Source organism: Silene latifolia, chromosome 10 (genome assembly GCF_048544455.1).
Source record: "Silene latifolia isolate original U9 population chromosome 10, ASM4854445v1, whole genome shotgun sequence".
Taxonomy (NCBI): Eukaryota; Viridiplantae; Streptophyta; class Magnoliopsida; order Caryophyllales; family Caryophyllaceae; genus Silene; species Silene latifolia.
The window spans coordinates 110,282,243-110,297,295 of record NC_133535.1 but is presented as its reverse complement, the minus strand read 5'-3'; the positions used below and the strand labels follow the sequence as shown (position 1 = coordinate 110,297,295).

Sequence of the window (15,053 nt, the reverse complement as noted above, 5' to 3'; positions counted from 1 at the left end):
GAATCATCAATAAAAGTGACATAATAATGTTTACCACCTCTGCTCATGGTGTTTTTGAAGTCAGCTAGGTCGGTGTGAATTAACTCAAGAAGACTCGTTTGTCTAGTTGTAACAGGTCTACTAGGTTTCTTAGCAAATTTGGCCTCGACACAACTAGGACATTTCTCATGAGTTTTTGAAGATAACGAAGGAATAAGCGACATAGATTTGAGCCTTTTAATCGAATCAACATTCACATGACCTAATCTACCATGCCAAACATCAATAGACTCAGCAATATAAGCAGAAGTAGAAGCATTATTATTAATGATAGGAGAATCAACATTCAAAACAAAAAAAAACCCCCACAGAGATAACCCTTACCCACAAAATCCCCATTGCGCGACATTACAACCTTGTCAGCCTCAAAAACAAGTTTCACACCAGCTTTGTTTAGCAAGGCACCAGACACGAGGTTTCGACGCAAAGTAGGAACATACAAAACATTATTTAAAGCAAGAGTTTTCCCTGAGGTTAGTTTGAGAAAGATCTTGCCTTTGCCGGTGATAATGTGAGAAGAAGAGTTACCCATGTAGACACATTCACCATCAGCAACATCTTCAAATTCAGCAAAGAGATCCTTGTTAGCACAAAGATGCCTTGAAGCCCCTGTATCCAGAATCCAATCACTAGCATTTGCAACAAGATTAGCCTCAACCACTACAAAGAAAGAATAATATCATCCTTTTCAAAGAACATTAGCTTCAGCAGACAACTTTCTTTTGAGGACACCGATAAACTTTGTGACCCGTTTTCCCACAAACATAGCAAACCGATTTGGTTTACGGATCTTTGAAGCGGGTTTGGTGAATTTCCCTTGACCGACTTTCTTGGCATTCGACCCTTGGATTGACACGACCGGCTTTAGCCTTTCCCTTACCCTTGAACCTATCTTCCTTTGAAGACCCACCAGTTTCAACAAGATTGGCTTTGACAGTAGTAAGAGACAATTGGACTGACTTATCTTTCAGACGATTAGCTTCTTCAGTCCTCATGTGGCCTACTAGCTCTTGAAGGGACAAATCTTTCTTCTTATGTTTCAAATGGTTCCTATACTCATTCCAGGAAGGGGGAAATTTTTCTAGCAAAACATTAGCCAAGAAAATTTCATCTAGTTTCATTCCCTCATTAGTGACATCAGCACACAAGTTCTCATAAACATGAACTTGTTCCATAATTGGTTTGTCATCTACCATTTGAAACCCAAGCCACTGCCCGGCAACATATTTTTTCTTACCCACATCGTCAGAGAGAAATAGAAGAAGAGAAAGGAATTGTGTGAAATTCTGTGTGTAAAATGAGGAGGTAAGCTGCTCTATTTATAGTCGAAAATAGAGCAGTTAGGAGCCAAAAAATGCTCCAGTCAAACACAATTAAGGCGTAATAATCGCCCTTAATTGCAGCAATTAACAGACAGATTTGACTGTCTGCTATTCCTCCTATATACACTGAATGTGGACAAGCCCACATCACACAAGACCAAAAAGGTAAAAGAGGGCCTTTGGCCCGCACCGCGGGTGCTCTTCCCGAGCCCGAGCACGAGCCAGGCCGGGCCGCGTGTGTGTGTGTTTGGACCCAAACCCACAGGCCCAACACTCACCACAAAAGCCTCCTTGGACCAATCTCTTACTCCATCAAGTGAAGGAAGCCTTATAAACATCAAAACATTGATGTTCCACACCAATGTGGGATAAAAGGCAAAGAGAGGAAAGTTGCTTTTCAAGACAACACTCCAACAAATGGTACCACTAAGCATTCACACGCTAATTAGTGTTCTAAATACTCTAATTATTACTGCCATTTACATTGTCCACTCATGACTCATTCAATGCTATGATAAATTATTTTCTTGTTGTTGATGTTTTGCTTGAAACGCTGAGATTCAACGTTTGTTAGGGTGCTAGACGTTGGGCTTCAACGTCAGTCATGGAGCTAGACGTTGATGTTCAACATCTATCATGGTCTTGGACGTTGATATTTAAAGTCCAACACCATGGTTGACGTTGGATTTGAATGTTCGATCACCGTTCGGACTTTGAATTTCAATGTCTATCCGTGGTTCGGACTTTTTAAATTTAATTTTCACCATGATTTTTACAATTAATTGGGTAATTTTTTCGCGTGTTTTTACTTGTTTTTCGATGTTTTTTTACCTTGTTAATTTCATTAATGTAGTTCGAACGTAAAAATAAATAAATTACAATTCGATGTTAATTATAAGTTAGTTAATCACCGATGACTGGTCGTTCGTCATTGATATCGATCTTCAAAATGTTTTTTTTTTTTTTTTTTTTTTTTTTTTTTTTTTATAAATTTGTTAGTCTAAATTAGTTTTGGGAGAATTTGGGGAGATGAAAGAAGAGTATGTGAGAGTAAAACGGTAGTGTCCGTCTTTATTTTAAAAAAAGTCGACGATTTATTACAAAACGTCGACGACCTTTTACAACCCCCGATAAATAGGTGGCGACAGTTTGGGGAAATCGTTAACTAGAATTATAATATATAAAACAAAACTGAAAATATCACCAAAATCAGAGTGGCGCAGCGGAAGCGTGGTGGGCCCATAACCCACAGGTCCCAGGATCGAAACCTGGCTCTGATATTCTAGAGAAAAAGCTTCCCCCGCTTTTTTTGATCTCAGGATTTCGCTTTTGTATGATTTATATATATGGAACAAATGAAATGTGAATGCTTTAAATCAAAAGTAAAATTAGTCGTGAATCTGTTGTTTATAAGTAGCTGAAATAATACTGGTTGTATATAGTATCTGTTGAATATAACATGGTTGTGTATGTGGCACAGTGGCAGAATTAAGCGCATTGCCAAACTCGTAAAAACTTGGCTAGAGATGCAGGCTTGTTTTTATAACAAGGTAGGCCCAAGCTCTTACCATTCAGGTAATTTGTGTGAACTATCAATTTCGAATTCTTGTACGTATAGACTGGCATGCTTCTGAGTTCTGACCTCTTAAGCATATGGTGTCTGATTATTGACGTGTTTCGTAGAAGCAGGTCTCAGGCTGTTGTGTGTTCTGGAAGTGATCCGGGTTGAAAATAGTTTGTTGAATGCCTTTTCGGCAAGGTTCAAATCTTTATTAACTAGTTCGTGTTGATATCTTCATTTTGTAGCTCACGCTTAGTGTAGCACTTCGACTCCAACAAACATTTCTGACAATTGATTCATTTTAAACATTAGTGTTGGAATATGACATGTTATGGGGTACTACTCTCTGCTCCAGATGCTTTGAAACAGACTTTGATTCAATTAGAAACAAGGAGCATTCCACATTCCTGAGGTAAAGGGGTCGAATCTACGACAGCAACATTAATGTCATGAAAAGAGTATATCAAACTCCTAAATACGGAAAATTCATCAATCAAATTTATAAAAACTATTGTTTCCTACAAATCAAAACAAACAAGCTATGTAACCCTGTTTTCATGTCTCAAATTTGATCATGAAATGCTCTTAATATCAGTTTCCAGTTGAGCCATAAACGAGCACTTGAAAGTTGAAACCCAATCATCATCATCTCCATGTATCGTTCCTCGAGTCTATAATGACAGCTTCTAGAATATCTTTTAATGCCACCCTCAAGAATATCTACATTGCTCCAAAATTCTTGGGTTTCTGACAAATTCTCAGTTTTCCTGATTAAAGTTTCAAGCACATCATACCATTTCTTTTCTTAACCTTCTAACCCTTTATTTGCTCTATTCTCTTTAGTACATCCTCTAAACTAGGCCGCCTACTTGGATCACTCTCTGTACAAGCAGCTCCCAGATGAAGAAGCTCTATCATAGATGGAACTGAATCCCCATAAGATGATACAATTTCTGGGTCCAAAGATTCAGCCTCTTTCTTATCCCCAATGGCTGACTGGACCCACTGGATCACATCAGTCCCACCTTTACCGGCATTCAGATATTGAGACGGGAATTTACCCGTCAAAACCTCAAGAATGATGATTCCAAGACAATATATGTCTGATTTGTGAGACACTTGTTGGGATTCTATTCCTTCAGGGGATTTATAGGCAAACATTCCCTGTGATGCTTGGTTAACGCTAACCATTTTAATGAAGGCGTAATCTGATAGAAGAGGTTCGTAAGTATCAGTCAGAAGTACATTGCTGGACTTTAGGTTTCCGTGAGGAATATCATAGGAAGAGAATTGGGCATGAATGTACTGCACCCCGCTTGCAATCCCTTTGATGATTTTGAGCCGGGTTGGCCAGTTCAGGTCAGAATGGCATGTGCCTCGATCCCCTGAAAGACGAGTTCAGAATCCAAGTTAGACAGAGCTAGCTATGATGAATTATGCTCCTGAACTTCAGTAGGACTGATTTCATCAACCAAAAGACAAACTAATATATATCAGTTTCTATCTGTAGAGTAAGACCTGGCAAAGGGTAATTTGGGTCAAGTCGGGTCAATTAGGGATGAATCATTTCAAAATGGTCAGGTAGAGTTCATATCTGTTTCAAGTGCACAATTATCAGGTGAATATGGATCTGGGAACTTTCAGAGAAGTGTGAATTTAGGCTACAGATTATATTCGGGGTTTTCTGTTTGGATATACTTCAACCCTGAGTCTTTTTTTATGAAGTCTATCTACAATACATGATTATGTTTCGATCCATTAAAAAAGATAGAGGGCATGCATGACATACCGTGCATGACATACAACAAGCTGCCTTTAGGAACGTGCTCGGAAATCACAAGCTTCTCCTCTTTCCGATAATGATACGCAAGAGGAGTCAAGATATTTTTATGACGAAGATTTCCTATGTGCCTAATGGCAACATCGAACTCTTCCTTATCCAACTTATTCATATCCCGAATCCTCTTCACAACCACGGACAACCCATTAGCCATCACGGCCTTGTATGCCGATCCAAGCCCTCCATTTCCCAACACCTCAGCCGCTGCCTTCATCAAGTCGGCCAAACCAAACGAACCTTTCTCATTGTTAATCACAATTAGGTCACCCATCCCACTATTATTACTAGTCTTCCCATGTTGAGACCCTTTTCGACTCCCATTCTTATGCGAGGAATTTTCTCCTGACTTCTTTGAGCTACCCCCTCCCACACTACCTCCACCATCACCCCCACCTTGACTACCAACACTCCGGGTACTCCCACCACCTCCCTTACCACCGTTACCATGTACCCGAACCTCAACCACATCCTCCTCATCAATTGATGTCTTACTGAGCACCCTAAAGTCATTTTCTTTGTTTTTAGACTTCAAACCTGTTGTCAAGAGCAACAAGATGAGCATAACTACCACAACTCCAATCATCACCCCGACAGTATTCTTTATATTACCACCTGTTACGGGTTCTTTATTAGCCTCGCAATCAATTCCTACCAATTTCCCACAAACTCCTGCATTTCCCTTAAAAGCATCAGCTCCAAACCTAACCATACTTGCAGGAACTTCCCCTACCAATTGATTTCTGGACATATCCAACTCCGTCAAGGATGGTTGAGATATGTCCGGAATTGACCCACTAAACTGATTCCCTTCTAAATGCAATGCTGTTAAACTAGGCAATTTCCCTAATGACTCCGGTATCTTACCAGAAAACTGATTATCGGACAACCAAACACGCCTCAACGAAGCTCCTGCAAAATGATCCACAGGAATTTCACCTGAAAACTTATTCGCGCTCACATACAGAGCCCTTAAACCGGCTAACTTATTAACAGACGGTAAAGGCCCTGAAAAAGAGTTATTGGAAAGACTAAGCGTCTTCAAATTCTTTATTTGGGTCAAGGCATTGACATCAACTACACCAGAAAGGTCCATATTTTGTAAATGTAACCTTATAACCACGGGTTTTCCTGCCTCACAAAAGACACCTTCCCATTTGTCCTCACAAGGCTTAGAGTTTTCCTTCCAAGAACTCAATTTCCCCGTATTCAACATCGATTTCTTGATTGCTAAAAGGGCTTCCGCCTCCGTAAGCGACAACAATTTAGGAAGTGACAATGATAGACATAGGAGAAGAAGAAGAAATCTAACAGCTGACATTTAAGTTTTCTGTTGTGCATATACTTTTTTACTGTTTTATTGTTTTCTCAATTCTTGTTTATTTTTTTTTTGGGTAGTTTACAGATTTTGAATTTCTGTTACTAATGTTATATTTTTTGGTTTTTGGGTTGTTTTGCAAAAATGTCAAGAATTTTTTTGTGTCTTGTCTAACACTCTGAAAAGCTTGAATTGCTGCCATTGAGAGTATTCTGATAAAAATAGGTTCATATCAAATTTAATTTAAAACTCACCTTAGATTGAATTGAGGGTTGAGCACCAATTTTGGTACTTAATTTGGTCTATCCATTTTTCAGCAGAAAATATAGGAGAGCTAGAGGAGTAGATTGGATGCCCATTTTTTTTTTTTTTTTTTTTTAATTACGAGACGTGTTTTGACACTCGATTTCTAGAAAAGATCGTAACCTATTGTATCATGTTCATGTTTGAATTATAAGTAAACTTAATTATCCCTCTGTTTGTTATTTGTGTCAGTCAGCATTAAGGTCCTTTGAACAATTTCAACTCTAGCTCCTTTATTCCTTGTATGTTTCGATAATTCGATTCATAAGTATCACCTCTCATTGATTTTATCTGCTAGCAGTTTTTTTTAGGGGGAAAAATCCTTTTTGGTTAGGAAATACTTCATCCATTGTTGGAATAAAAACCTCAAGATAAATCATTCTCAAGTAATTGCTATAAGTATGATTTCCAAATTTCTTAAGAATAGCTTCCACGAAACACCAATATAGTCAGAAATCAACCAAGTACCACGATTTCATGTTAGATGTACAAATGTTGTTTAAAAATAATGTACAGAATCAAGTCTTCTGAAGCTGTGAAAATGCATTAATGTGATGAGAATGCCTGCAACAATAACAACTTACCAAGTGTTAGACAGCAACATATTTGAAATACTGAAATTTTCTAATGATTGTAGCGAAATACTCCAAGAAGATCATAACTTATAACTGACAACAGGGGCGAGAGCGTCTTACAGTAGAACAGTCTAAGGATTCAAGGGGTATGCTTGCATAAGCATTTGGTTCAATCAGGTCATTTCGCTTTAAGAAAGTGTTTCATGCGATATTATCAGGTCATTTCTCAGTGTAGGTTAGTTCGGGGGTATTAAAGTGTGGGTGGGTCAATTCGTGTTTTGGGTCACATTTGGGTTACATTGTTAAGGAATGGGTCGGATCGGTTTTGCCAGGTCCTAAAAAATCCCGTCTGTAAGACTACTAAAGTACACTAATCAAATGAAAACAATCTTAACAAGATCAAAATCGGAAGGACAGTAAAATATTACCGAGAATACGTTATAATGACCCGGATCAGCAATGTGCTTAGTGAGATTCTCTATAGGGCCTTCACCTGTATAAACAGCCTGAAAACAAAATCCAACAAAAGCCAACATTGCAAGCCTACCATTCTTAATCTCCTTAGTCCTCAGCACCATGACAGGATCAGGGGACCCTCTTCCCCACATCATCGGGTCAAACCACAGCCCACCGGGGTAACCCACGTCTGGCGTGGGGTTCACCTTATGGGGAACCTTGGGCTGCATGTCAACACACCCAGGGTTCACATAGTCTGCCCATCTCCGGCCTTCTACCCAACCCATCAAGGCTAGTTGGACCACAAATAAGGTTATTGGGTCTGCAAAATATTCCTTAGACCCAGCATTGTACCAGTCGAAGTTTTCCATTAGGCCTAGGCTTTCGAACCATTCAGGAATCAAGATTCCTGCGACTGCTAGCATTGCCCACCTACTGTGCATCAGTTCTGCTTGTGCAAACCATCTTAGTAGCTCAGGATCAGAACCTGCAATTAGTGTATATGTTGATTTCGAAAATTTCATTGTGGTCAACAACATTACCCGAATGCCTCAAGGATTGTCAAAATTGGCGGGACAACAAAGAGAGGTTGTTCAGATAAGCCTAATGGAAAAATTGTATCATAATCCATATTTCAGGTTATCTGACAAAGCAATAACATTACCTAATCCAAGTGGGTCAAAGCCAAAATCACCAGGAAGGCTACAAATAACAAAGAAAACGTTGAATGTTATATTAATACTTCCTCCATTCAACTCCACTCTACCATATTGTAAAATGCACACATATTAAGGAGAAAATTAAACAAGTAATAGAAGTATAAATGGGTGTGTGAAAGATGCTTTATTAAATAATAGAAGTACAAATGAGTGTTGATTTTAGTGGGCCAAGTAGTGGCAAAGTATGTAAATAAGAGATTGTAATAAGGATAAAAAGGTAATTTTTCATGCTTTTTTTGGAAAGTGGTAGAGTGGAGTTGAATGGATGAAAATGGTAATATGGTAGAGTGGAGTTGAATGGAGGAAGTATTAAAGTTACATTATATCAACCAGCTATCAAACAATTAAGAGGAAAGTACCTGCCATCTAACCATTCAGGTGGACTGCTACCAGGGAACCACAATGGCCTATCTGGAGGAAGTGGCTCACAAACAGTCGAAATACCGCCTTTTGTAGCATTCAATCTACTACTTCCATTACCAACCATGCATTTCTCTAGTTTCCCTGGGTTATATTTCCTTGTAATTTCTCTGTACTTCCAAAAATGCAACATACATCAAATTTAAGAATTACAAAAACTCGAGTGCCTTAAGGGCTCTCACATTGTGTGTTAACAATACATAGGATACAAAAAGGGTTTCCGGGGACCCATTATTCAAATTGCGTCAAGAATTGCATCGTGTGACGGTCGCTTTACAATAAAAAGAAACACAATGAACATGGCACAAATTAAAAGGGTTGAACAAATGAATTAAGGAATTACTTGATAGGAAGGGTGGAGAGTGCAGTGGATGCTACAGCTAGAGCCATTTTTGTATTGGGCTAAAAGATTTTGTACAAGTGATGAAACATCACTTATAAATTATAAGCTTATCTGCCTAGTTGGTTTTGAGAAAGCAAAACTGCCATCTAGGATTTTTGTTTTCATCTTACGCCGCTCATGTGGATATAGGGATTGGTTTATTTTACACCCTCCATTTGATTTAGCCCTAAAATAATCAGTCTTTTACACTCATTTATATTTAGTTTATTTCGTGACCCTTTTGCTGTTAATCGTAAGATAGTAATTTCGTACATATTTGTATAATAAATGTACCCATTTTATCCTTCATCATGATTTGTACCTATTTTATTAATTCTAGTTCCATTTTTTCTTATGATTGTAAACTAATCTTTCAATATACTTATTGTGAGACCGTCTTTCAGGAGACTTACTCTTTTTTATTAGAGCTAGATCTATTACAATGATATAAAGATCTACCTATTCAGCTAGTCTTGCTTGTGACGGGTTAATCCCGTCACAAGCTTGTGACCTCTCACAACAAGGGAGAGGAGACAAGGTGGGGCACCCCCCATGTGCTTCCCACACACCTCTCAATGTGTATTTTGTGAGAGAAAACGGTATCCGTCACAAGCTTGTGACGGATATCGCCCGTCTTCAATGAGATTTAGTGCTATTACAATGATAAGACGTCACAGGTTGGTACTCAATCTGACCATCATTCTAATTAAAAAAATATACACTATAAATTATTACAAATCAATTCTTAATTTAACATTGTCCAAAAATAGGAAAGGTTACAAAGGTTATTTCGACATCGTCTACATGTCAGGGCAACATCGTGCGACTGGATCATTTTAACTCGGTTGATTTCATCTCGATAAAGGTCTCAAAACGGCCACATTGTGATTGATAAAGTCGCCATCAAGCAATTATGGAATGCTTGGACATCGATCAAATCAACTTTATACCCTGATCAAACAAAACAAAAAACACATTTGGTATATATAATAAAGATAAAGACTCATTCTCCTTAACTTTCTGAAGAGTCTATCGATCCAAAATACTCTCAATAGATTATTTGAAGTTTATGGATTAAACTCTACTAATCAACTAGCGTTACAAAACGTAAAGAAACGAAAAAAAATTAAGAATGCAAGAGACACGTGGGTTTTTGAAGTGGTCCACTGATAAGGGCAAAGTCGTCTTCCCTAAATCAAAGTAAAACCTATGATACTACTAACAATAGCTAGTGGCAAGAAAGGTATCGAATCCACAGGGAGGCTGTAAAGTCTAGCTTGCTTACTAATTAAGTCCGTCTGAAAGGTAACAGTTTCTTGAAGGTTTTGATTGTTTGTATCTAAGTGACTAATTAAGCAAATAAATAAAGTTTGTAAACAATAGAGATTAAAAGTCTAGGGAATCGGGTTCGCTAAGTTGATTATCCAGGGATGCAATTTAGTGAATTAGAAGGTCAACCAAGTTATCTAAGGTCACAAGATCTATCGATTCAATTATGCCCTTTAGATTCAGATTAACATGCGATCGCTATAATTAACCTTTACCTATCGATTCGTAGCCTATATTGAATATAACCCTATTCGGTGAAATATCAATTCGCTATACTAATTAGAGATTCAGGCCTAAATCAAATAATTAGAAGAAAACAATAATCAAACGATAACTTAAGCGGTCTTACTAATAATTAGTTCATTAATCCCCTTTTAATCAACCTAAATCCCCCTTCTCCCTAGATGAAGGATTTAGCTACGCATATTAATTAAAACAACAACAATAATAATTATAGAAGACATGATTGAAAGCATAAAAGAAAATAAGAGATACTAATAATTTAACAGAAACTAAATTGATTAATAGTAAATAAAGATAAACAAAGTACCGTAGATTTGGATGCAAAGAATTCTAGATCTCAATCCTAAGAAAGTTTTTCTTACTGCTAAAAAGTTCTTCTAAGCGTTCTCTAGGTATGAAAAGCGTACCCTAAATTAATTCGTCCGAGTACATATTATAGAAATTAGGTAAAATAGAATATCCGGAAATAAAAGACACGGCAGCCGGTTCAGGCCGAAACTAGATCGAGTTTGGTGAAACTCGGTCGAGTTTGGCTTATGGTCTTCGTTTCTTCGAACAAATCCATGTCAAATCTTGTCTTTATCTCCTAGAAATCCGTGCCATGCAGCGTGTGTCCTATATGTCAGCTCCGCGGTGCTCTGGTATGCTCGTTTTGCTCCACAAATGCATGATCCCTGCATTTAAACACCAAAATGCGGTAGTAACTAGATTCTAACTTAATAAGCATGTAAATGGCATAAAATAGCACGGAAATCGTCTCAAATAATATAAAGGGGAGGCATAAAAGTGTATACAAAAATGACTCATCAAACTTCCCCAAACCATCTTTTTGCTTGTCCTCAAGCAAATTATCACAAATTACAAATTGCAAACATACAAATGGTAAAAAGGAATAACTCAGAGCTAATGCTAAAGCACATGCAAATCCCAAGCTATCCATATCTGGAACGAAGTAATGACCAAAGTGTACCAATGAAACAAATTCAAAGGCACGGGAAAATAGAAAATGCAGCTCAAGTCACAAGATTTACATGACAGTGTATTGTAAAAATCCAATTACCGTTCAATCTTGCTTGACAAAAATATAGTCGGATTCTCGCGGATTCACTCATGCACTCATAAGTATATGTAAAGGGTGAGTTTATGTGAGATAGAAAGAAATAGTACACTCACTCAACTTATGAAACATGCATACAATCGAATGTGATAAAAATTTCCCCAACTAATACGCATTCATATATAGACAAAAGTACATGTATCTAGGACAGCAAGGGTGGTAAATGGGCTAGGTAGAAAAGGCATGTGCCGAAGCACGTTATGGACATGTGAGGCTAAGACGGTAGTCGCAGCTACAATAACCAAAACCAATTCTAACAATACATATAGAAACATAAACAATCCCAACTAGAGAAATAATCTCAACTTTGACAACATATGGGAGGCAATGAGCCACTCCCCAAATATGCATTAGACTCTAGTAAAACCCATATAGTCTCTTAACAAAAATGATGAAGCAATTCTTTCAATTTTTTTTCTCTTCTCTTTTTTTTTTCTCGTTTTTTTTTCTTTTTCGTTTTTTTTTTCTCTTTTTTTTTTCGCTTCATAACCTTTCTTTATCGACATAAGAGACTAACACAATTGCAACAAAAATAGTAGCTATACCCACAATGACATCATGTCCCAACCCAACCATAATAGCTAACATAGGCATGATAAAAACAACTGCGACTGTCCCGAAGGGTAGGCAAATTCTAGGATTGTAGCTAAAGATAAGGCATAAAAACAAGCTACAAGGGTTCAAAAAGGCTAAACATAGGGTAATGTAAGGCTTATATGAACGGGTCAAATTACCTATCACATGTACTTAGTCAATGAAATTGTAAAAGCATCAAGAAACTAGTTTCACATTTATGCAGTTTGATATTACATATTCCACAAGGAGAACCACACTCAAGCCTAAATAATAAGGAGACCAGTTTATTAGTGTTCCTGGCTTAGGAAGCTCTAAAGACCTCAGAAATTAAGTGGTTTACCAACTAATTTTGTCAAATCTACTAAGTAAGAGGCATGACAAATACGGTCAAACTTGTTCATTGAGCTTTATTTTCTTAAACTAACGGGTCAAAACAAAGTACATGGAAAGCTTAGCTGGGATTCAAATGCAGAAGCAATGCAAATTATCATCATAGTGATCCAATTTACCAAAAATCTACCTAAAACACACAAAGAAATAACAAAAGAAATAACATATTTTTTTTTGAGTTTTTGAAATTTTCTATTTTTTTTTTGTAAGGTACACAACGTAAATAAAGACCCTTCCCCAAACCTAAATGTCACAGTGTCCTCAGTGTGATGCTAACAGCAGAGCAATCACATAAATCCAACAACAACAGCAGCCTAAGAGCATCCGCAAAGGTGGGGAGGTGCCTCCCCATATGTCCTCTCTCTGCTTATATGGGGCTCCTCATTGTTGCACAAAGCTTCCCAACATTTGGGGTTCCACTGTTTTTAGAGGAGCTCCCAAAAAAAAAAGTAGGGCAATTTGTGTTACTTTTGGGGAGGTTCCCAAATTTTTGTGTGTGAATTGGGGAACCCCATTATTGCATAGATGTAATTATATAATGGGAAGGGTAAATGAAAAATTTAGTGGAAAATGAGGTGGACGAATAAGAAAAAGAAAGAGAAAATATGGGGAGCCTCACCTTTGCGGATGCTCTAAAGGACACTACTAACAAATGAAGAAAGGAGAAAAGCAACGAACTAAGTACAATAGAAGAAAGTACAAGGAAAGATAGTACCAGCTGTATGTATAAGAGCTTCCCCAAACCAGCTGCAGAAAAGGGAGAAGTAGTGACCAGCTGTCACTACTGAGCGGCTTCATCATCACCATCACCTCTAGAATAGGTGTGGACAGCGGGGGCCCACGGGGGCGCTTGGGAGAGAAGAGAAACAAACGTTTGCATTTTTGTATGGAGTCGCCACCAATTTTTATGGGAAATTGGAACCGTTCGAATACCTCGCGTCATGTCAAGATACAAAGTAAAGACATGAACACTAAGCAATCGTTACCCTTAGCATTCTATGTCTAGAATGACTCTCGTGGATGCCAATGAACACGGGTGTTCACAGAAATCTGGAGTAAGGGGTGAGGGTACGTATTAGGAAGCTCTTTTGATCGAACACCTAATCCCGCCCGCCTCGTTAGCGGCCTCTACTAATGATTAGGGAAGTTATTCATACTCGATATATCGTCGGCTATATGCATGCAATGCAACATCCAAGTTTTAATCCTAGCATGTGAAGATTAGACTAAGTCGGTTGACACGTAATTAGCAAACAATTAAGTCGAAGTAGGATTTATGTTCAATTACATGTGAAAACATACAAATGATACAAGAAATAAAATAATTATAAATTACAATAATGAAAATTACAATAATTACAACGGAATAGGCGATTTATGTCGAAAATACCTTTAAAACGGATAATTTGGGAAAACGAATAAAAGAAAGAATTAACGAACAGATCAGAAGGTGATAATACGAATAGTAGTTAATTATACGTAAGCTAATTAAACTAAGTCAAGGCAAAAACGGAAGTTCAGGGACAGAATTCAACCCGGAACAGGCGCAGCAGAGCTACGTCCTTTGGAATGGGCGCAGCAGACGCTGCGTCTGTTCCTGACCTGAATTATGGCTGTGAAGCCGGAATTGCGTGTTGTTAAAATCAATTGGTAAATTTAAAGGTCGATTAAATTATTTACTCGGATGGAAGTGATTAATAAGTTATTTACATGTGATTAATGGTCATAAAAACGATAAAACATGGATGAGACGGAATTAAACGAATTAATTACATGAACGAATGATTAATTAGTGACATGGGTGAACGAAATAAACTAAACATGACGAATTAATAACGAATTAACGACAAACATGACAATGAACAGGTGAAAATATATCAAAGAAGTGATTTACAGAAACTCAATATTGAGGAATTGAATTTCTACAACCCGGATCGAATTCAATGACGAAAACCCGCAAATATTGGATTATAAGGGATTTAAGTCGGGTTTTAATGACGAGTTAAACATGCTAAAGATGAATAATAATATACATGTGAAATTATTGATGATCGTATGTCAAATAATTAAAGAAAACGAATGCAAACAAATAAAGCAAACGAATTACAGAAGACGAAGGAAGAAGAAAGGAAGCAGGAACTGCGGCAGCCTCACGAAGAGGCGCAGCAGGAACTGCGCTCCTTCGAAGAGGCGCAGCAGTTGCTGCGTCCTTTCTCGACGGTTAGTCTTATGGAAATCCGTAAAAAGGGTTTTTAAAACATGGTTTAGAAATCGGTTTTAAGGAGGTATTTTCGACATAAACCTTACAATTGTGATACAATAATTAAAATACAATAAATAAAAGAGAGATTTACACCCTCAGACTTACATGTTGACGAAACGAGAAGGACTAAGATATCGATTAGTGATGCTCGACGCGAATGCAAAGAAAGTGCCCTCGTAAGAGGAAAACGATTAATTAATTAT

General features: G+C 37.7%; 2 protein-coding genes and 1 non-coding gene across 3 annotated transcripts; 1 reads left to right on the top strand and 2 right to left on the bottom strand.

Annotated features, from left to right (window-relative positions):
• The first annotated feature begins 2,569 nt into the window (after positions 1 to 2,569).
• TRNAM-CAU (transfer RNA methionine (anticodon CAU)) lies at positions 2,570 to 2,641 on the top strand. Its single transcript has one exon. It is a non-coding gene; the product is annotated as a tRNA-Met (tRNA).
• Positions 2,642 to 3,278: 637 nt separating this feature from the next.
• LOC141605803 (pollen receptor-like kinase 3) lies at positions 3,279 to 6,209 on the bottom strand. The gene is made up of 2 exons (XM_074424702.1): positions 4,712 to 6,209; positions 3,279 to 4,307 (listed from the first exon to the last, which is right to left on the bottom strand). Exons 1-2 carry the CDS (start codon positions 6,078 to 6,080, stop codon positions 3,736 to 3,738), a joined length of 1,941 nt encoding a protein of 646 aa, XP_074280803.1. The 5' UTR covers positions 6,081 to 6,209; the 3' UTR covers positions 3,279 to 3,735.
• A 550-nt stretch (positions 6,210 to 6,759) lies between these two features.
• LOC141605804 (photosystem I chlorophyll a/b-binding protein 6, chloroplastic) lies at positions 6,760 to 9,121 on the bottom strand. Its single transcript, XM_074424703.1, has 5 exons — positions 8,894 to 9,121; positions 8,490 to 8,660; positions 8,076 to 8,113; positions 7,384 to 7,898; positions 6,760 to 6,944 (listed from the first exon to the last, which is right to left on the bottom strand). Exons 1-5 carry the CDS (start codon positions 8,938 to 8,940, stop codon positions 6,927 to 6,929), a joined length of 789 nt encoding a protein of 262 aa, XP_074280804.1. The 5' UTR covers positions 8,941 to 9,121; the 3' UTR covers positions 6,760 to 6,926.
• Positions 9,122 to 15,053: the final 5,932 nt, after the last annotated feature.